This window comes from Falco biarmicus, chromosome 4 (genome assembly GCF_023638135.1).
Source record: "Falco biarmicus isolate bFalBia1 chromosome 4, bFalBia1.pri, whole genome shotgun sequence".
NCBI classification, from domain to species: Eukaryota; Metazoa; Chordata; class Aves; order Falconiformes; family Falconidae; genus Falco; species Falco biarmicus.
In genome coordinates this window covers 65707430-65730644 of record NC_079291.1, presented here as the reverse complement: position 1 = coordinate 65730644, position 23215 = coordinate 65707430, and the positions used below count along the sequence as shown (strand labels likewise).

General features: G+C 54.2%; 1 protein-coding gene across 17 annotated transcripts in view; it reads right to left on the bottom strand.

Moving 5' to 3' along the window:
* Positions 1-23215, bottom strand: part of TCF3 (transcription factor 3) — an 80198-nt gene that overhangs the window by 23991 nt on the left and 32992 nt on the right. For 13 of the 17 annotated variants that reach the window (XM_056338336.1, XM_056338337.1, XM_056338323.1 and 10 more), the window contains exons 4-8: positions 14771-14844; positions 13635-13731; positions 5223-5290; positions 1815-1944; positions 77-126 (exon numbers count right to left, since the gene is read on the bottom strand). In XM_056338336.1, coding sequence (XP_056194311.1) covers positions 77-126; positions 1815-1944; positions 5223-5290; positions 13635-13731; positions 14771-14844 — 419 coding nt within the window. The remainder of the gene's footprint in view (positions 1-76; positions 127-1814; positions 1945-5222; positions 5291-13634; positions 13732-14770; positions 14845-23215) is intronic. The other 4 variants (XM_056338324.1, XM_056338338.1, XM_056338339.1 and 1 more) reach the window with 1 other exon arrangement.

Sequence of the window (23215 nt, the reverse complement as noted above, 5' to 3'; positions counted from 1 at the left end):
CAGAGGGAGCCAGGACACCCAGGGGATGGAGGAATGGGGAGGAGATACTTGTGGGGGAAACGCTCCTGCCACTTACCGAGGAGGGGAGTCCAGGAGGCACCTTCCGAACCTTTTTGGGCTGTCCATCTGGTTTAAAGAAAAGAAGAGAGGATCTAATTTTTGAAGGGGGTCAGCAGGAGGGAAAACAAGCTACAGCTTCGAGTCTCCAAGGATGGAAGACACAGGTACAAACAGGGCTCAGATCCCAAATGCCCCATAGCCAAGGAATCATCAACAGTGAGAATGTCTGAGGATGAAATTCTCCTCCTCATCTCATCTGCACCCTTCAAGGGTGGGTTTCACCCAAAACCGGAGTTCACAGGGCAGCCCTTCCCAAAACACCACGGTAAGAGGCACTCACCGTGTAAAGAAGGGCTGAGCTTGCTCTTTGGAAGAGACTGAGCCCATAAGTAACCCCTCAGTTGTTTGGGGTTTTTTTTTTTTTTTTTTTGGTTTTTTTTTGAAACAATTTAACTTGAAGTGGGTTTGCAGTGAGAGAACAAATGCAGGGATGGGGTTGCATTTTCATTTGCAAAGCGTCACTGCTGCAGGAAGGCGGATGGCGCTTGCCCTGGGCCAGTCCCTCCCCTGCCCTTCTCTCCAGGTCCAGCTCCCACGCAGGAGGACACATGGTCCTGGGGGGGAAGACAGCTCAGAGGGAGGTGGGGGGAGTAAACACCCAGCTGAGTGGCTCAGGGGGGAAGAAGCACCGGTTAAAAATTTGAGGGCTTTTTTTCAGTTCGTAATTAAGGAAAGCCCCAGGTGCGGGGGGTGCAGGCTGCTAACACAGCAAGTCTGCCAAGCCAGGGACTCTGCCAGGTTGCAGCTCAGGAGGAGAAATTCATCACACAGAATGACCTGATGCAAAAGAATCGTTTTCCTGGCTGATAATATAAAGCCGCAATGTTTTAAAGTGCCAGTATCAAAGTGGATGCCTTTTTCTGAAAAGCACTGGAAAAAATACATGTAACATACGTCACTTCTGGTTTCATTTGTTGGGGAAAGCCCAAAATAACAGCAAGAAAGTGACTTTGGAGGGTGCGGAGAGGAACTATGACAAGAAACACAAGTTCTGGAGAACTGGGGCTTTTGTCTTCACTCGGAAGTTAAATTCACATCCAACCTTAGCTTTCATTAAAAGCAAAATGGCTTATTCCCATGTAGATCCAGATACGGGCAACTCCTGCTGTGGAACACCAAAGCCGGCAGGTAGGCAAGGAGAGGTGCTGGAGCAAACGCAGTGTCCCAGGGCACAGCTCCCCCAGCCCCGGCAGAGCACCCCCACCTCACTCCGCTTCTGAGCGACTTGTTCCTGGCAGCCCCGTTCGCTTGCAGCAGGTCAGGGGCTCCCAGGAGGGCCACCGGCCATAAAACCAGCCCCAAAGGTGGCCCAAGGTTTTCCAGGAATGACTACTGATGTGCAGCGTGGCTGAAGGCGTTTTTAGAAGAACCTCAAGCCCTGTGCTGCTTCCACCTAATCTGACATTTTCCAGAAAGAAGGAAATTCTACACGACTCCGAGCCCAAACACCCATTTTAATTTTTTTTTTAATATATATTCTATATATTTATATTTTATTGCCCCCCCCCTCCCCCCCCCCGAAAAAGCAAATGCCAAATTCACACCTACGTGCACATATGGCAACATCAGCGCTTTCATTCCTGAAGGCAGATCCCACACGGGCTCCTGCCCAACCAACAGCCCCTGCGGTTGCTTGACCAAGCGGTGGCACAAACCAGAGCAGTGGCACCCGAAGGTGACACGAAGCGACTTACCTATGCTGCTGTCAGCACCTCTCCTGCGAGGATTGTTGGGGTAAGAAAAGTACTGAGACCCCCCTTTCACCCCAGTGGGGGAAAGCGTGCTCGGACTTGCGATTCCCATTTCACTGGGCAGGAAACCAGTCTGCAAACAAGGAGACAGAAAAGCCCTTCCATATAATTACGCTGGAAAACCACCATGGTGACTGGGAGAGAACAGAGCTGCCTTGAGCCACCTTCATACAAATTCAGCTGAGGGGAAAATAGAAAAGACAAGCCAAGGGGCCAGAAGGAAAAACAAATATATAAATATGGGGGTAGCAGTGGGGGAATATATATGCAGCAAAAAAAAGGGTCTTTCAAGCTGTGTTTTCTTGCTGGACCCCAGCAAGGAACCTCCCTACAAACCAAGGATGCAAACTGGCAGGTGTCATTGCGGGGAGCATCGTGGTCCCACACTCACCTCGCTGACACGGGGGCAGGATGAGACCCTGCCGACCGTTCTATCGGCCCAGTCTGCTAAAACCAAAGAGGAGGCAACTGTCGGGCTGAGGGGCTCGTTACACAGCGCTCCCTGCTCTGCCTCGTGGACTTACTCAGGACAAAACTCCTACAAAGAGTTTACAAGGGATTACAGTTTCTGATGCAACCAGTGCTTTGGTGCCTGCGGGCACAGCACGTCCACCCATCTTCAAAAGGTTCATCTGACCAAACAGCCCCAATCCCGCCCCTCGCCTCCGCGACACTGCTGGGGACCCCCAGACAGCCCCAATCTCGCCCCTCGCTTCCGCGACGCTGCTGGGGACCCCCAGACAGCCCCAATCCTGCCCCTCGCGACACTGCTGGGGACCCCGCCGGGGCAGAGGACAAACACAGCGCTCGCCCACCAGCAAACGCAGGAGCCCCTGAGGCTGTCACATCCCTCCACCACCTAAACACAAGAGACAGGAGGTCACGCAGCCAGCAGCCCACCTGACCATGCTTCTCCCAGTGCCCCCCCGTGCTTCTCCCAGTGCCCTCCCAGCCGCAAAGCCCAGCCCAGAGAGCCGGCACGGATGGTTCCTCTCCCATCCCAGTGCTGTGCAGCCAGACCCACTGCGGGTCCAGAGCTGCAATGCCTCTGGGGGGGTGGTTTTCTCTTGCATTTTATCAGGGAAAAGTCGAATCCCTCTTTCTAAAAAGAGGAAATTCCTCCCTCGTGTTTATCCCAGCTGACCTTGGGCACGCTGGGAAGCAGCAGGAGCCGGAGCCCAGGGTGCTCGCTGGCTCCTGGGATGGAGCAAGTATGCCTTGACCTCCAGGAGCACACCCGTCAGCATCGCCCCTTTCACCTCAGAAGCAAGTTAAATGTATTTGCACGGAATTTAAGAGGGCTGGCAAACGGCCTTTAAGTAACAAAAGCTTCACTTTGACCCATCTTCCGAGGGCAACACATTGAAATAAAGGAGGATTTCAGGCTTTTGAGAAACTGGAAATTAAAACCCACTGCTTTAAAACTGTCTCCTCCAGAAAGGGGTTGGGGAGGGAAAGAGGAGCTCATGTATTCACAGCTGGTGAAATTCCTGCAATCTGTTCCACCGGTCATATTACCTTTGCACTGAAACCGCTACGCGCCACGGAGCTGTGTGGCCAAGAAAAGCAAGCGGCACAGCACCCTGGAGGAGATCCCGGAGGGCTGGGTTGCTGCTGCCCGGTTCCTCCAGCAGGTATCTCTGGAGCAGCACTGAGATTATAAAGCAATTTCCCAACGAAAGGGATTTTCTTCCTGTTCCCTCTCCCTGGGGATGCCTCTGGAGATGGTGAAGGGTTAAACAAGGGGGGAGCTGCAGCTCTGCCCCCGAGGAAGGCATTTTGGGGAGGAACTGCTCCCCATCCAGGGCATCTGCCACTGGACAATTTTCCAGCTCTTTTTCAGAAAGGAAAAAAAAAAAAAACCCCAACAGGTCAATGCCCCACCCCCCGGGAAAAAAAAAACCTGGAGCCAGAAGCAACAACTGTTCTGGGGGCCACAGTGAAGTGTGCAGACAGCCCCACTCGCCTCCCACCACCCCACACAAGAGGGGTTTTGTCTCCCCCTCCACATCAAACGGTCTCAGTCTCCCGCTCTGCCACCTGATCCGGACCCCCGTGCCCACGCCAGGGCCTCTCCCAGCCCCCAGCACCACTTGCCCACCCCATTTCTGTTACTTTATATCTCCCCCTCCTCCATGAAACCCCAGCAAAACCATAACATTAAAAAGCAAGGCTTGGCATCTGTCCCATTTTTGTTTTAGCAGCTTCAGTGGTAAATTAAATCCACTCTGGCACAGACAGCCAGCACAGCTGTTTCAGCAAAGGAAACATCCTCAGTTCAGAGAAGAGGAAATTATGACAAATTTGTGTAAAATTAAAACTTGTAATATGTGTGTGTGTACATGTATAAAATAAAAAGCTGTCCAGCCAAAAGCTGCTCCCTTGAATAAAATGGTGGGACTGTTTCCCCGGGGCCACGCTCGGGCACTGACGGGGCAGTTGCAGCAACACATCAAAGCGGAGGTGCTCGCTCCTTCCCAAAAAACTATTTCTGGATGCTGGTGGCAGCAGGCTAGATTATCTCAGGGCTGGTCAACTGCGTTCCCGGGCTCTGATTGATGCCTGTGGTATTCCCCACAGGAAGCAAGTTTTTCCCCACGGCACAGCCCTGGTCCTCCTGCCAGGGTTCACATGGGGTGACCCAACAGGGCAGGGATGTTGCTGCAAGAGGCGGATCTCTCCCATGCCGTGTCTCCCCCCATATTGTGGATATGCGGGTCCTGCAGCAACAGAACCACTATAAAACCAAAACGCCACCCAATATCGACCAAACCGATGCTACAACGGCACAGAAACCATCTCGCAGATTCTTCCTTCCCTCATCCGGCGAGTGGGGGGACATGGGGACGCTGGTCAGGGAGGGGGAGCATGCAGCACCAGGCGTGGGGCTTGGAGGCAAAGCGAGAGCCTCAAGGCAAGTAGCCAGAGGGAGAAAGTGCCTCCTGGAGCGCTCCTCTGCCTGCAGCCACCCTGTCACAAGGAAAGGTGTTGCTTGGATCCGACTCATTGACACCCCCTCCGAGGGCAGCGTGGCTAGGTCATATCTGATTAAATACAAATCAGCTAGAAGCAGGATTAGCAATAACAGAAGAAGTGAGCCTGAAGAGGTTTTTAAAAGAACTGAGAAGCTGCTACAACCCCATTTTCTAAATTCTGACAACTCCTCTGAGCCAGCAACACATGCCTGCATAAACCACTGACACTCAACAGACGTTTCTGAGCAGAGCAGAGGCTTTCCAGGACCTCGTGCAGAGGGGCAAGATGCATATCGCCAGGTTGCTTTTCATTCCCAGGCTCCTAGCAGCTTAGCCAGTAAACGAAGCAAAAAATCTCAATGCCTTTTATCGTTACCTGGTTTAGTCCTGGCATTCCTGCGTCTCTTCCAAACGTGGAGTACGAGGCTCTTTCACTGCTCTTCCCTACAGTGCAAAAAAGAAAAGACAAGGTTTTGTGTAAGAGGGAAGGGGAGGTTGTGTGTGTCCCTCGGGGTGCGGGCTGTCCCGCCGAGGTGCGAAGCCTGCTCTCATAATGCAGCTTCCTCCACCCGTCTGCAGAGGTGACTGCCTCCCGTAATAGCTCATGGCTAAAACAGGAGGCTCTTTTTAAGTTCACAGACAGCAGGGATCGGCTGGTCCGTAAACAGCAAAACCCCAAAACTGCAGCAATGCAGGGAAGTGCTTGTGGCCATGGAAACTGGCCGTGTCAGACCAGAGGAAAAAAAATAAAAAATCTCCCTCCAGACATATTAAAAAAAGCCAGGCAAATTTGGCAGAGGCAATGACAGAGCAAAGCCAGGCATGAGTGACCAGACTCTGTGGGCGCTTTCCATACAATAGGAAATACAATTCCAGCACGTGCTGAGCAGCAGCGTGTGGAGCTGAGCTCCTGCTCCATACGGCGCAGGGATTACCTTCTTCCCCTTTCCTGGTGGAGATTCAACTTTCCAAACCCCCATCCAGATCTAAAGAGCAGGCATTGGATAGAAAACCCTTTCCTTCCTTTCCAAGCCCCCTCCTTTAGATCCCACCCGGCAGGTTCCTCCTGGACCGTAGGGCTCCTTGCAGCCGAGCATCCCCGTTGCCCGGGATGCCGCCCCATACAGCCAAGCCCACGTGCCCCAGCGCTACCACATGAACTTTAGCACCCAGCGACGGCTTTTATCAAACATGCTCAACCTCACCCTGCCCACATGCTGCTGAAAATAGTGTTTTCACGGGGGGAGGGAGGAAAAAAACCACCCAACACACATGGTGAAATGTTTCCATTCTGAAATGCCCTTGCAGTCTCTTCCTTTGCGGTCACAGCCCCGGAATACACGGTGGTCCCCCAGCAAGCAGCACCCATGGGTGCCTGGGCAGTGCTGCAGCCCTGGGGAAGAACCCCAGGCCAGGGAGAAAGGGAATGGTTCTACACTGTCTGTCCAGGGCAGCCAGAAGCACAACAGTCTGCTTTGGTGTTTCCCTCCCATCCAAAGGAAAACTAGGCATTTTTCTAGTGGGGAACAGACATGTTTTCATTGAAGAAAAAAGAAAAAAAGAAGAAAAACTGGACAGAAAATGTATGAGGCATCTTCCCCTGGTGTTAGGTATGGCCTATTAATGGCACCACCAGGGAAACCAGGAATAAAGAGGGAAACAGGAGATGATGATCCAAAAGGCTTTGAACCCATGGCAGGATGGCACCGCTCCGGTGCTGGGCTCTGCCAGCACCCCCCTGCGCAGGCAAAGGCCCTTCCCTGAAAAGGGGTGATCGCATCCTGCCTCCACTCCGGCTTAGTAAGCAAAATTGGGAGGGGGAGGATTTTGCCAATCTGCTTAACCCAAAGCCATCACTGAAGCCTGCTGAGATGCAGGTTAATGCACTGGGGCGACATTTGGGCTGGCAGGCAGCTCCACACACGGCTAGGAGGTTTTGGGGTGCAGATGAAGGCAGGGGGGGAACGCAATTCCCCAAACCAGCTCCCCTGAAGGGCTGGGCAGAGACGGGAAGAGAGGGAAGGCTGCTTGGCTTTGCAGCCTTAGCACAGGGGCTTTGAACACAACCCAGGTATCGCAGTGGGTTCCCCCACTACAACCCCCAAACCTGAGACACTCCCCTTCCCAATGATGCCGGGGGTCCCAACACGGCACGCCAGCACCCTGGCACCCCTCACCTCCAGCGACAGCCGTATGCACCGGTAACCATCCGCTGCCGTTTCGCTTCAGAGGCTTAAACGTTAAGTAAACAAAGGTCAAAATGTCAGAGGATGGATCTCCTAAATGACCTAATTTTTAAAAGAGCTTAGCAGCTCTATTTGCCGCAGTGCCGGCAACGTTACACAAATAACTCAACAGGTTGTGGCATCAGGCAGATCACAATTACTCCTAAACCAGAGGAAAGCCAGGGTAATGTCACGCTAGTTTATCTGGTCAGCAACTGCCAGGCCTCCCATCTGATCATAAACCGCCGCTTCCACGCGTGGCTTGAGCGGTGAAGCACCGAGCCAAGTGCCTCTGCCCTCACCAGATCAATCAGACACTGAACCAACAGGGCTCCTGGCTTGTGCGCGGCAAGAAGGACCGGCAACCCAGTGCCAGCTCTGTGCCACACTGCTCCTCATCCCGCTGCCCTCGACTGATGGTCTTTTGTGGGACAGCGAGCATGGCCTGGCACCTGCAGGCTGCTGCACACTCGGGCATCTCACGGGATGGGGGAGGTTGGGAAAGGGGGGGCAACCCCCAGCCCCTGCGCCCTCCTTTGTCATCACGCAGGCAGGGGAAAAAGCAGCAAAACCCTCAGCAGTAGAAAATTTTATTTTGTTGTCTAAGAAAACAAGGCAGAAGGAAGAACAGAGTTTTCTGGATCACAATGTATCTAGCCTACTGAAATATAAAAAAAAAAGTTCACGAGTTGGGCAAGAAAATCGGAACGTGCCAGCAGAAGGTGCTGCTTTCGGCTGCCAGGAGATGCCCCCTGGGCACAGGCAGCAAACCCAGCTGCACTGGGACTCACCCGAGCCACCCCTTCACAAGCACAACCCAGGGGCACCGACCAGGAAAGGTGGCGAGACCCCAGAGCCACAGCAAGGACCAGGGCACAGGCAGGGCTCAGCAGAAAATGCCAGGAATCTCCCCGAATGCCATCTTGCTCCTGAGCCAGTTACTGAAATCCTGCAGAGAGGTGCTAAGGGATCTTGGAGGAGGGGGGGGAAATAAAAAGTCAGGAGATACTGGGAATAAAATCCCTTGAACAGGACAGGGGTTTCCCTTGGAAATCCTATCTTTGGATTTACCTCTGCCGATTTTAGCGTGCAAAGGTGAAGCGCAGCGGATGGCACCTTGAGCAAGGTGCACCCAGAGACTGGCTGGGAGCATTTGGCATATCCAGCTCTTTACAGCGTTGCTTCGCTGCGAGTTCTGGCACCCCCTGCCTTTCCCACCCCTGCCGGCTCCTACCCCTGCCTTCAACCCTGCTTAACAAGCCATTTCCCAACCTCCCTCCTCTCCCAGCATGTTCTCTCTTGCAGGATCTGGCTGTGCCGGGCTCAGACGAAGCCTCTCCCATGTCTGCCTTCACCCTGGGCTTCTGCAGAGAAACCCACACACGCCGGCTGTGCTCTCTCCTCCCAAGAGCAGATTTGCTCCCGGGCTCAGAGACAAGATAGCAGAATAAAAACTCCGCTTTCCCGAGCTCGCTGCCAGCTCTGGCAGTGGCCGGGTTTGGCCTTGGCGCCCAGGACCGTGGCAGCATCTCACCTCCACGGGAGCAAACCGTGCTTTGAAATAAACTTGTGGTTTTACCATTTCTCTCCCCAAGGTGCATACAAATCAGCCAAGAAGAGGTGATTCAATGCTGCCTACAGGTTTTGCCGGTGCCTGCCGGGAGGAAGGCAGGTGCCTGGCCGAGGTGCAGTGCCCCACGCTGCTGCCAGCCTGCGGGGAGTTCACACCGGTGCCCCTGCATCACCCCGTCCCTGCTCCAAAACGGAGCCCCAGTGCAGCCCCCCCGGCACCCACCGCCCCAGCCACCCACCACGCACCTCCTCCCCCCAGCTCTGCCCCCCAGCTCTGCCGGTAATTCCATTAGAGTTACGGCCTGGGGAAAAAGGGGAGTAAAAACACAGCCGGGGATTAAAAGGGAGGAGAAGAAAAAAAAAAAAATGTTAAAAAAACAGGAGCAGCAAACCCTGTTGGTGGGCAGATTAAAACCATTGTCCAGGAGGAACCCAATCCCTAACAGCTCACAATACACACAAGATTAGAAACACTCCTCTGAAAAGAAGCTAATTACTAGAAATAATTACTAGAAAGAAATCTGTTATGGCTTATCAGTTTCCCCTGCTGTTTGAGCAATCCCCCTCCCCCTCCTTCCACTGGAGATGAATGGTAAAATAGTGGCAGATTTTGAAGACTAGTGATTTAAAAGAGAAAAGCCCTCCTCACCCTCTGGGACAAGCCAGTTTGTCACCGTGCAGTGTCCTGGCAGCACCCCAGGTGGCCAGGGATGGTCCCCATCACCTTTCTCCACGTGTCCTCTGGGGAACAGCACCAAGGGATCAGCGCGGAGCGATGGAGCTCGCAGGCATTGCTACTGCACCCTGCTCATCAGGTTCAGTGACCCCTGCCCAGCAGCCTGGGGTGATTTTTATTCAAAGCACTGAAGGTATTTCCATTCAGGGACTTACTTGCTTTTTCTTTTTTTTTTTTTTTAAATTTAGGTTATCCTGTCCAGTGCAACACAGGCCAGACCTCTTCGCCCAGTTAGCCTTGCAGACAGCTCTGGTTTTCCCCATCACCTCGTGGAGCTGAAGTTGTGGCAGGGAAGGAACCTGAGCTTTGGAAAGCTGACAAAACATTGCCCTTGCACCATCCCCTTCATCAAGGGCATGAGCAGCCTCACCTGCAGCTCCTGGGGAGCCCAGAGGACAAGGGAAGGCCAGCTCTGGCAGCAGCACCCACAGGTCCCAGCAGCCCCTCTCCTGCTCTGCATCCAAAGTGTCTCCCAAAGCCAAGCTCCCATCGTGCCGGATGCCGTATGTTCATCTAAAAGAACATCCATAAGCCCCAAATACCACATCCCTCTGTCCCACCTGACTAGAAGCCAGGACTTTTCAAAGCACGGTGTCTGAATTCAAACCGGTTTTGGACTAGGTGTGCACCAAGCAATCCGCAGGGCCATCATCCCAGTGGGGATGGGTTGGACTGTGGGCTGGACTGGGGCTGCCTCCAGGTGAGCAGGCAGCAGCCATCCCTCCAGCGATGGTGTCTCCTGCTGCCAGGACTGCTGCTGCTCGCGGGAAACAACAGGCACGCTGTCCCTCTGGGATTAAATCTGCCCGGCACTTTGCACAGAGCTTTGTGCTCACCCAGTTCCACCCTGGGAGCGGAGCAGCCCCCTCCACACTGCACTTGGGAGGGGGACCCTGGGCAGGGGACAAGGGCACGGGCTGGAGCGATGGCACAGAGCCTTGCAGGGCTTTCAGGGATGTGCTGGCAGTGCCCTCCTCCCATCAAACACAGACCTGCTTTCCTTCTCTTCTGGGCTACACAACTCCCTCTAGCCCAGCCCTTCTCATGCAGTTTGTTTGCTGCCCTGGCACTACTCCCAATTTTCCACCCCTCTAGCTAAAATACACCTGACACCAAGGCTCTGCACAGCTTCCACGCACCATCATCATCACCGCTCGCAAGCCAGACCCACCTGCAGCCAGAGCTCCCCTGGCCGGCACTGCAAAGCCAGCTCCCAGGGACGCGCCGGGAAGAGATTGGGATGAACAAGCTCGCACATTCTGCTGCTCCTTTATCCAAACAGCCACTACACTCTGCAGTTCCTCAATCTCTCTCCTCACCCCCCCTGCTTGTGTCAGATCAGTTTGTGAGTGCCGAGATGCCTCATGTGGGAAGGGGAGCGCTCAGCTGCACCCCTGCTCCTCTCCCCATACACCACAGCCCCGAAACACTGCCAGTCTTCAGGGGCAGGTGAAGTCTCCGTCCTCAAAAGGATGCCACCAGTTTCAAAGCCCAGGCTGTCAGGAGCTCCCCAGGCCACCGAAGGCTGGTGCCAGTGGAGCCTCCTTTCCATTTGTATGCATGTAGAAAATAAGAGCCCAAAAAATCAGTTTACCTCCATTTCTTCAACAAGCGCTGCCTGGGGAGCAGTGTCCCTTCGCTGCGGGAAGGCTGCTCAGTGCCCCAGCGCACACCGTTAAGAGGGGACACTGCCCTGACTCAAGAAACACAAAAGCTGGAGGACACAGGTTCCTGGAGGAGGCCAGCCCCACCCCAACGGAGTGGTAGCTGGCACAGACCAGTGCTCAGAGCCCACGCCAAGGGGGAAGCCAAGGTGCACCTTTTCCTGGTGGGGCCCTTTCAGCTCAGCCTCCCATTCTAGCTGGCCAAATCCAGCATTTCCAGCACAGATCACGTTCCTCCTGAAATGTTTCTTACAGCAGTTTCTGATCCTCCTTGAAGAAATAAAAGGTTGAGTAGGAAGGAGACATAAATTCTGATTTTGGAGAAGGACTTAGACGATCGTCTCACACACACCTTTTGTCCACCTGGTACCACTGGACATGTCCATACTAATCTGCTCCTTCCATCACCTCACATTTTAAACCCCACAGGTTCCACTCAATTGCTTCATTAACACGAGCCTGCCCAGCCCACTGCCCCCAGGGGGGACCTTGCTGGACACCAGGGACTGGCAGCTGAAGTGACATATCTCTAAAACTCACCCTTCCCTCCCACTTTGCCACTGCTTTTAGGCTATTGTATGCAAAAGCCATTATTTATCTTCTTTCTGCTCTCCTTTCTCTCCTTTTCCACTCATTTTGCCACTAGAAAAGTTTCCAGAAGCAGCTTGGGAACGAGGAAGAGAAAATCCCACCCATGGTCTTCCTCCAGTCCATCCTTCTCAGCACATAAGCACAGAGGCAAAGTAAAGCTTATTTATGTATTTTGGAACCTGCTCCAGGAATTGATGTTTTCTACTTTAACCACATTCAATTTTAGGAACAAAAGCATCTCTGAAACGTGAGGAGCCCCCTGCCCCTCCTGGCTGCTCCCTCCTGGCCTCCCCAGCCCCTGTTTCAAGCAGCAGAGCTATAGTGCTGCACCCAACCAGCCAGGCTGGTGGCCAAAACCTTGCACCAGCACAGGGGGATGCAGTCCCAGCAGGGACTGGAGCCTCGGACACAGTGCACGACTCCGTCCTGCCGGCCACTGAGCTGCAGCTTGTACTTTAGGCCCAGACAGCTGGTGGAAATGACCCGCCGGGGCGGCAGAGCTGCAACTCCACGTGCTGGGGACTGGTTGGGCTCGCAGCCTTGCCGGGGAGTGCCGCCGCGCTTGCCAAAGACTGGGAGCCCTGTCTTTGAGAGGAAGCCAAACGCGTCTTCCCTGCACACATCAAAGGGGAAACCTCCGTGTTCCTCCCCGGGCAGCTCCTTCTCAGCTGGAAACTCTCAAGGCTGCCTTGGCCCCAGGTGTGGGATGGGTTGGGATGGGTCCCCCCCACGCACACCCCCAAGAAACCCTGCTGAACTGCATCAAGGGTAGCCTGTCTTATTAAGATACGTCTCCTCTGCTTTGGTTACATCGTCCTGGGGCAGAAAATGAGAAGGAATAACCGTCCTTGCAGAGGGACGGGACGAGCCACTTGGAAACGCTCTTCCACGCCTGTGCAGGACCCCCAAGGGGCAATTACACGTTGTTGTCTCTCAACAGCAAGAGGAACGACGGTGGCGAGCAGAGCTAAGAGTGAGCCCTTCACCCCAGACACCCAGCCAGGTGGGGCAAACGTGTGGCCACTCGCTTCCCAGCATGACCCCGCTCCTCTCTTCCCCTTTCTGACCAGCTCCGCAGGAAGAACCTCCTGGTGGGGATTTTCTGTTTTGAACACAACTCCCTCTTCCATCCCCACCCTTCAAACCACCACCACACGCCGCGAAGCTACAGGACCCTGCCCCAGCACTGCTCCTGCCACGCTTGCTGCAGGATTTTAACCACCACTGCGTGGGCAAAGGTGGGGAGGACTAACCCCAGCTCCTAACATCATTAGAGCTCTCTAAGCCCTTCAGGATGGCTATTTTTTGCTCTTAATCTCTCCTCCCACCCCCGAGCTGGGAGAGGTAACTGGGTAAATTGTGGCAGGTATCTGGTCACGCACGATCACCACCTCTGGCACTCGCCAGTCCCCACCAGCTCCTTGTGCTGCTCCGTTGCAGCAAGGGATGGAGGAGCCAGATGGAGCCTTTGCAGGACACGAGCAGAGGCCCTCCAAATCCCACTGCAACGAGGGGGAGCAACTCCAGCTCTCAGGGGGAGCAACACCAGCTCTCTTTGGAGACTGCACTGCCCTGGGGCTGCCAGGCTGGAAAGCAAAGCAGCCACCAGCCTCTTGGAAGACCTTACGATGAACGTGTCTTTTCTCCCCCTCTCTCCTGGCGCTTTTTCCACCCTTGATTACCAGCTCCCAGGAGCAAACTCAGCCCACCCCGTGCCAGCACGGCAGGCGTCAATCTCTGCTATTGCCTTTGGGTGCTACTGTAAAGCAGGGAAAAATAATCACACACATAAAATACAGCAGCTGTCACACACATCAAGCGCTGAGGAGACCCTCTGGACAGCAGCTCCTTCAACCACAGCTTTGGTAACACCTGGAGCAGGTCCAACATGGGGAACAGCAACACCGGCCGGTGCAAATGCTCCCACCACAGCGTGCCATTCTGTGGGAGGTTTCCCCTGCTCTGCCCAGGCACCCACCAGGCAGCTGAAAGGCTCTTACCCACTAGTCCAGCTCCCAGGAATGGCGATGAAGATATGCTGTTGTGAGACGGCAGGTCCCTGTGCTCGCTGTAGTGGGGGCCTTCCCCATAGCTCTGCTGAAGCAACAAGGGAGAGTTACCACGGGGCATCTGGGGATGCTGAACCCCATGCCAGAACGCAAGCGGAGCTCAGTCTCTCTGATAGCAGGAAGTGTCAAAGTCAAAGGTTCCTCATAAAAAGGGCATAGAAATGATTTTATTCTCACAGCGAGGGTGAGCAAGGCAGTGCAGCCATGAGGCCATGGCATTGGGAGGGGGTATAGCACCAAAGCAGGGACGTTTGCCCTGTGCTGGGGCAGCTTCTGCCTTTGCCCGGCAGGTGAGAGCCAGGCAGCCCCTCCCCAAGCCGGGGAGGGGGGCAAGGGTGTGAGGTGAAGGTCTATAAAAATGAGAAATGACACCGCAGCACCTGCTCTGCCACTGACCTAAGGGAAGGGAAAGGTACCATTGCAAAAACGAATCACACAAACCCAATAAAACATGAGCATCTGTCAAAATAACACCGTTTCAATTAAGTTAATGTCTCTTCCCTCCTCAGGCCCCAGTTACGCACTGTTGCAGCCTCGACTCCTTCCCTGAGAAACCCTTCCCAGGATCTCCATCCCCACCTCGGGCTCCTCAGCTGGCTGGGGTGGTAGATCCCCTCCCGGCAGCGCACCAGTGCACAGTGGGCGCCCAGCAAGCGTTGCTGAAGGCACAGCTCATCAGGTGAGACCCCTCAACCTGCTCGGCCACAGCCCCACGTGGGGACCTCTCCCAGCCCGTGGCCAGGAGCCCCCCCACTCCCCACGCAACAGCCGAGGGCCGGGAGGGGAGCCCACATGGGGGGGTGGGCCTAGGGGAGCTTTTTGGAGGAAAAGCCTTCTCCAGGGGGACCTCAAGGCAGCAAAGCCTGAGGAGATAGGGACTGGGGGTGTGTGTCGATCCCTCTCCCTGCTGTCGTCCCCACAGGGTTACAGAACCGACATCTGAAACAGGGCAAGAAAAGCTGTTTCAGGTTTAGACCCAACCTGGGCACAAACGCACACGCCGAGAAGCCACGGTTAAAGCCCCCGTTTATTTTGGTTGGAGTTCAGTGTTTGTGCTTTATCCTTACCCTTCCTTGGTCAAATGTGGAGCTGTTTTGATCTCCCGTTCCCCAGGAACCTGATCCCGGTCTTTCATCCAAACCTACCGAAAAACAGGAAGAACAAAGGTTACTCTTGCTTTATCAGCAAAGCCTCAAAGGTGTTCTCGCAATATTAACTCTTCCTTCTACAAACAAAACAGTATTTTCATTAATAAACCACTTCCACTTGGCGTGACTGATCCTCCCCTCTCCCTCCTCACCTTCCCACTCCAGCTGGGAGTTTATTCCACAAACTTCAAAGCAAATCCCACCACAGCCTGGAAATGCTTCAAAACACGGGACAGTGGGAAGAGGAGAAACAAGTATTTTAACTCGCTTTATTCCAAACAGCACCCATGCACCTCTTCTCCCCGGAGACCGACATTGAAGAGGACTATGAATTCCAAACTCATCGCACCCATCCCAGTGCTCCAGCAGGACCTGATTTTTGCCCATGGTGCTGCTAGGTCATGGACCAAACTCTGGCCTTCATTGCAACCAAGCAGATTAAAAGAACTGAAAGCCTGAGATGAGAATTGCTGGGGTTACAATGTTACCTGTACTGGTTCAAGGGCATTTCTTATTTAAGCCCCCCACAGTCCCACGGAGGAAGCTGGGGTCCCACAGGGGGCTGATCAGAGCACACTCCTGTCCATCTCATTTTTAGTCCTCCCAAGCCTATCCCTGGCAAAGTGTATCCGACCCCAAATGGCAAGGGACCAAACAGGAGTGTTTTGCAATGTGCCTGCACACAGACTGCGGTAGGAAATCATCTCCTTTCATGGTCTGCCAGCTCCACACAGGCTGTGCCCCATGGGCTACCAGCACAAGAAGCACCCACGGAAGATGGTGAACATCCACCTGGACACTAAAAGCCTGGGGAGTCGCATCCGCAAGGCTCTTGCCGTTCAAGCTGGTACCATGACTGCACAGATGAAACCTTTCCTGGAAGACGAGCCTTGACTCGACTCAGCATCAGGATTTCCAGCTGTGCTGGTCCATCTTCTCCACTCCAGCAAGTGACCGGGGTTCAGGGGGCAGCAGTCAGCATTTCCCCGTTCAGAGGCTCACGGGGTAAGTAAAGCTGGCAATCTGAGAGGAGGCCAGACAGGGCAGGTCCATCGCTCTGCCCCACGGCCAGCCCCTGGAGATGCTACGAAGACACTGCGAGCTCAGCCAGGGCGGACATGGAGAAATCCCAGATCAGCAGGGGGCTGAGCAGCGCGGGTGGCATTGGCCAGAGCCACCTCTCTGCCTCGTCCCATGGAACCCCCAGCCCCGCTCAGGGGGTCTATGGCCACACTTGCCACAGGGCAGCACGAGAAACCTCTTGCAGCAACTGCTGGCAGCACCCAGCATCACCCTGTGTCACCCCCAGCCCCAGGGGCTCTCTGCGGACCCCTCTGCAGTGGCTCTTCCAATGGCAGCCACGGTGCCAGCAGGGCCTTTCAGGAGATTTTCTTTGAGGAGCAGAGACCTGCTCGCAGCAGTGGTGCCAGCGGTGGCGTGGGACAGCGGCAGGGACAGGGGTGCATGCAGGAGCAAGGACACGGAGGGGCCGAGGCTGCAGAGCACACTCCAATTTCATTTTAGCAAAGCTGATTATTATGGCAAACACGCCGTGTATTTGTCTCCTCCGCTCCCCTTACTGTTCATTTAACCAGAAACTTCTTTCAAATTACATCCTTCTATTTCTGTGCCTTTGTGTTAATCATTTCCCCAGAGAATTGGTGTTTAATTGCTGTCTAATTTGCATAATTATGCATATTAATCTATACACCTAATGAATATTCATAATTCTCATTTAGATTTTGTTTTCTAATCAAAAATTTCCAATGTGATTACTGTGCAGAGCAGGGATAAGCCTCTAATAATACCTTGGATACTAGGGAGAATTACTGCCAATTCTCCCACCTCCTACTTCCTAGAATAAACTTTTGCTTTGCTAATGTGTTTTTCTAAAGCAATTCATCTGCATACCCTGCAAACACCAACGGAGATCAGGAGGCAGAAATGCTCCTTCTATTCATTTTGCTTTCACGGGTATTTTTAAAGCTCCCCAACGGTTCAGGGTGAAGACATGAGCAGGAACTGCAGCCTCAGACATCCTTGGCAAACCTGTCCTTCCAGCGCAGAGGGGCAAGGACTTCGGCCAGCGTCCCCACGAGGTGCTTCAGGAGCCCTGGAGCCAGAGGGGACAGCTGAGGCACAGGGGGGTCCTGATCTCCGTGCCCAGCCCTGTACCATGTAGGACAGGCATTCGCAGGCCCTGTGTCACCCTGCCCTCCTGCAGAGCCACCCGGTCCTGCCTCTAAGCCACCCACAGCAGAGGAGCATCCCCAGGCCAGGATGCACTGGGTGAGGATGCTCAGTGGGACAAGCTGCAGGGGGGCTCTGGAAGGAGTTCAGGTGCCCAGAAGCCCAGAATTAATTTTTAGCCAAAATTCCTGAAAGAAAAAAAACATATCACTGCCAGGTCTCCCCAAGGAAGGAGGGGAGAGGAGATGGCAGGTGTTACGGGTGACAACAGCTGGGGCCAATAGTCCCCTAGAAACGGGGAAACCCTCTGTACAAACCCTCTGTACAAGCCCTGCTGCGGTGTCACCAGCACACCCCAAAGAGGGGTCAGAACCGTCCCAGGTGCTCCAACAGCACCCAGGCACCATGGCAGGCTGGGAGGACGAACCGCTCTCCCCGAATGTGTGCGAGTCCCGGGCACCACTCCTTCCCTCCCCCTGCTCTTGGGGAGGTGCAGAGCTGGGGACAAGCAGCCCCCTGCCACCCTCCCCACAACAACCAGGGAAACCCTGATCTTCTCCCATCAGCTCCACAGCGGCCAAATCCTGCAACAGCAAACCCAAAAGGTTTTTTTTTGTCCCCCCAGGCGCCCGTGTTCATGTGGTCGCACAGCTGCCAAGGTGAAGCAAGGTTATCGCTCTCCCACCCGAGCAGCACGGAAAGCAGCCCACGGCTCTGGAAGCAGCCCCCTCAAGGCTCGGCCACCCCCGAACATGCCCGTGCCAGCACAGCACCGCACGGCCAGCCTGCTGGCCAATACCTGCTGGCAAACAAGGTCTCACGCCTTCCCTGAGTTGCAGTCACTAGCATGAAAGGTGCTGGCGAAAATGTCCCATTCTCAGCCTGCAGGTGTTTTAAGAATTCAGGGATTTCTGGGATGAAGCCAGGAAAAAACAGACTGCCCGCTTTCAACTCCTGGCATCTGTCCCACATCCAGCGCCAACCTGCTCTTCCCTCCCTTCGTAGCCAAGTCAGGGTCTAAAAATTTGGCAGCAAATGCCCTCTGCCAACCCTGCAAAACCCCAAAGCCTGGCCAAAGGGAGGTGCTTCTGGAAAAGCCCCCACCAGCAGGGTTTTGCTCCACTCACACCATAAAATCCACCAAGACGGTGCCACCAACCAAGGTTGTCATGCATTCCCCAGCCTGCAGCACTCACCGGCCATGCCCTTGAGCCCCATCTTCCCGCGGGCACTGCCTGGCACCCAGCAGCCAAGCTCAACCCAAAGGGAGGAAGAGGAAGAAGCAGAAGACAGGGGAGCCTGGGGTGAGAAGGGTCAGCCCCATGCCGGCAGCCCCAGGGCTCTCCCCGAGCGCTCGCCCAAGGACACCCAAGCGTCCCACCCAGACCCTTCTGTCCCAGCAGCTCGGGAAGCGAGGCCAGGCACCCAGGGCACGGTCAGGAGCACCTTGGGGCACCTGGCGATGTGTCTCCTGCCTACGGGCATGGCTCACGTGCTGCTGGGCTCCCCCGGGTGAGATGGAGATCCTGCAGGCATCCCCCTCGCCCCCCAACTCTGCCTCATCCCTGGGCACAGGTTTCCTGTGTTAAAGCATCCACAGTCCCAGGCAAAAAAAATATCATAAATCCAAGTCACCAACCGAGATCGGGTCAAAACTCACGTGGCACGGAGGTGAATTACGTTTGCACAAGTGAGCTTAATTCTGGCATAGCCCAGCTCTGGAGTGCTTGGCTTTGCAACATTTACAACTCTCTTCCAGCGCAGGGCGTGTGTGCAGTTTTAGAGACGCCCACGTGTGCACGCAGCTGTTGGGAGCCAACTTTATTTTAAAATAAACCCGTTTTCCAACTAACCAAGTTAAGGCACACTTTCCAATTCAGAAATTATGAAAATAGGAACTACCTCCTCTCTCCATTAATACAGTTATTAAAAAGCGTACAGACTAATTGTGCATTTTAATAACCTTGATCATGAATATTCATAACACATTTCTTGCTCATGTTCTAATTAAAACATACTAATAGAATAAGATGTAGCTGTCAGACAGTAATTTTTTTTCCCCTTACGATTTTTGTGCCGTAGCTAGGAAGAGCTGATAGACAAGAACCGTCCTAAGCTCTCAGCATGGGTAAAAATAATTTGCCCAGATTTAGTCTCCGCAAAAAAAAGCCCTTCATCCAACAGCGAGGCATAGTAAAAGGTGACACACAGGTGACCAGCGACACAAGGCACTGGGAGCCATTCCTCACCCAGGAGGAACAAAACCAGTTCAAACACACAACTCTGAACCAATAAAAGGCATTAAGGAGGGTGCACAGTTTTCTGCCCCGTCCCCACACCCCAGCAGCCACTTGCGGTCCCTCCTGCTCAGTTTCATCTGTGGCTTCCAGCTCCCCCCCCCCGGGTCCCTGAAGCCAAAAATGGTCCAAGAGATGCTGCACCCAGAGATGCTGCACCCAGAGATGCTGCTCTGGTTTCAATAACCCGAGCCCCAAAAGCTCCCTGGGCACACTTGCTGGTCCTCAAGCCAGCCCTAAGCCCCGAGGTGTTTTGTAGCTCTGAGCCCCTCAACGTGAGCACAGCACTGGGATGTGGCTTGGGAGGGAGCATGGTATCAGTGCCAGCCCCTGCTCTGCCCACCTGGAGACTCCCCAATGCAGGGGCTTTGCATTCAGGCCAAGGTCTTTCCAAACAAGCTCAATCCCTACTGATTCCTTTGCGAGCAAAGCTCAAGGGGTGGGCAGCCATGCCTTCAGACCTGGAGGACATGCAAGGATGCAGAGCAGCACACAGAGCTCCTGAGACCTCTCAGACCCTGTTTGTACAGCAAGATCCAGAGTTTTTGCTCTGAAATCCTGCACAAAGGGATACCCGCAGGAGAACATGAACCACTGCAAAGCTGCGACCCAGCAGGCTCAGGTGGCTTGAAGGTACCTAGATTTTGGTGTCAGGAGGATGCAGCGAGGGGTCTATCACGGCAGCCCCACGGGTGACAGTGGGGGTCACTGCTGGGGATGCTGCTGCTGCTTGAGCTGTGGCTGAGCTGGGCTGAGCATCTCCCTCCCCCAGGCCGCCCCTGCCCCTGCAATCTGCCAGCATCAAAGCACCCTCCCTAATCTGATTCCCATCAAAATGACTAGGCTAGGCATTTTTTTATTTATTTTTTTTTTAAGTCTATTAAAAACATTTAGGCCAAACCCTTTGTGTGGCTGGGCAAGGCTGGGGAGCAGCCGTAGCTGCCATGAAGATGGCACCTTCCATCTTCAAGGGTCTACTGACCACAAGGTGCCCACAGCGAGGCTCTGAAAGCCGGGCAGCAAATCCAGCTCTGCAGCCGCAGCAGCACCCACGGGCCACAGCAGGACAGGGACGTGGTGACAGCTGGGAATAAAAACCCCGCAGGCAGCGGCACACCACACTTATGTTACAAACACACTTAACTTCTGCTAGCCCCAAAGCTACCCCAGGAGAAGCACGGGGAACCCTGCTCTCTGCCTGCCTCCATCGGAGGTGGGACAGCACGAGCCACCACAGATAGACACATTAGTGCCACCGTAATTTGATTTGAAACCCAGGTGACAGAAGGCTGCTTGATAAACACTTCCAAATTAAGCGGCTTTGTGTCCTAATCGCTCTGGCGATCAGCCTCACAGCAAAATCTCTGCTAAAAGGGATTTGAAATCAATAAAATTAGTCGACTAGTAATTAGCTTTAGTCCCAGTCAAACCAGCAAAGTTGTTTTTCCTGGGAGAGTTGGCTCCCCAGACCCGCACATCGCTCAGCAAGGCAAATCCCACCGACACACCTCGTCACCTTGGTATCCCTGGGGAAAAGCTCCTGGGCAGAAGCAGAGCCCCAGTGAAGGGCAAAGTGGGCGCTGGGAGCGGCCACCAGCTCTGCCTGTTTATTTACCAGCCCTGTCCACCCCCGAATAGGAAAAAACAGCTGTGAATGGAAGGCAGCCGGTAGCTGTTTACAGGACGTCGATTGTGGATGGGACTATACAATTTGTTCACTTCCTTTTCCTGGCGCACGACAAAACAATTTAAAAAAAAAAAAAAAAGGCAAAAAAAATCCCCCAAAAGCAAGTGGTGCCGAACACCTGGAGGGCAGCACGGGGGCCTTGGCAATACCCCCCTGGAGGTCCCTCCCCACGGGGCAGACGGGGACTCCTCACCTAGGTAGGGGAGCCCCGTTTCATCCCCTCCACAGCTTTCAAACATGAGGTTGGACTACAGCCGGCTGGCCAAGACAGCCAGCACTCTGCTGCCTGGGAAGCAAGCACGGATTTCGGTGGATCTGGCTTGAGAGTGGGTGGTTTTGTGCCTCGACCGCAGAGCCTGTGCTGCCGTGCTGGTAGCTGCAGCCCAGCTGGTCCTCGGGGAGGGATGCAGCGTGGCGGGATGCAGGATGGATGCAGGATGGGACGGCTTAAAGATCACTGCTTGCTGGGATGCGCTCCCCAAGGCCCACAATTTGAGTGAGGGGCATGGGGGTGATCCTCAAGGATGAGCACTGCTGTGTCACTCCCCCCCAGACGGGGCAAGGTGCCAGCCCTGAGCAGAGGGACCCAAAGCCACTGCATTGTGCCCCAAGAAGGGGATGGAGCCAAACTGCCGAAGAAGCTCACAGCTTCTCAGGCCCCAGCTTGGTCTTGTCCCCTGCCCCTCCATGCTGCCACTTCCCAGCCCATCCAGGAGAGGCAAGCGGGCCAGGCGGCACAAGTGGATGCTCTAGACCATGACAGCCTGGTGAAGCGGAGGGAAGCAATGCCATCCTCCAGGTGACGTGCCCAAAGAGGGAACACATGCAACTGTGCCAACACATTAAACAAACACATCATCTCAGAGCCCATTAACACAGAGCCCTGCAAGATTTACAGGGCAGACTTGGCCCATTTATCTTTGTGGTGACGAATGTACCGAGAATTCAAAGCCAAGACACGCACATCCCATCCACCCCGCACAGGTCCCCGTGCCCCTGTCCCCAGGGAAGCGCCGCTACTGCTGCCTCCCCAAATGCACACTCAGGGATAATTTTAGACTTAAAAAAAAGCTGATGCCACCACTTCAGTGATCATTAATTCCTCTACTTAGCATCTGCTCTGGCATCTCCTGCACCGTATTCTGGTTCAGCAGTTTCTGCACAATCCACACTCAGAGCTGGGGTTTAGGAAAAGTCTGGGGCTGGTGAAAGATGGGAGCGGTACCAGACAGGGAGATGATGCATTCCCTACTGGCTTTGGATGAGTATGGAGAGAAATTACATCTACAGCCAACAACAAAAAAAAGCCAGAAAGAGGGGGAAAAGGGAGCCAAAGAAGTATTTAGTTAATCCTGGTCTTTTGGAAGATGGTCTGGGAGATGATGCACAAGGCGTTTCAAAACAAAGCTGCATTCTCAGCTTCTGCTGTGGGTCAGGATGCTGCTTCACTTGCATGTCACAGCCCCTGGGTGGGTGGCTGCAACCACTCTCAAAGGATGGAGCAGGCTCCAAGGCAGCTCCCCCAGGCTGGTTTCAGGGGTGCTGGGGTGACATCCCAGAAATGCCCCAGAAGAAAAATTAAGTGTATGAAACAGGGCCCAGCACAGGCGCGAGGAAGGTTTGGGGAAAAGAAACAAAAGAGGAAAACAAGAAACCCCAACAAGCAAATTCAACCACCTTTCACTTTAGAAACAAGTGTTACTTGCAGGCCCTACAGGCAGGTCCCCACTGCATTCTGTGGGGTGGCTTTTTGGTAATCAAAATGAAAGCCTGCCTGCTTAAAGTAACAATTAAGGAAATAAATCATGTGGACCAGCCCAAACCTCATCAAGGACTTGCAAAACAACTGCACGCAGCGCCAGTGGCAGGAGAGCATTGCACCTCGGCACGGCCACCACCACCAGTGCCCATAGCTCGGCCAAGGACCGGACCCAGAGCCCCGTGCTTCATGTCGCTGGCAAACTCCTGGGCTACCCTCTTCCTGGAGGGTTGGCTGAACTGGACAGCGTTTATTAAATGAACGAAAAGCCAGTGAGACCAAGCAAAGGCAGCAAAGACAGCGAAGCCATCAGCTCTGCCCAGTGCAGGGAAGAAGCCCGCTCCCTCCAGCAGAAAGGCACAGAGAGCAGAGATGGTCCTGCCTCCCAGCCCCTCGGAAAGCCAGCAAGATGCCACAGGGAGAAAGAAAAC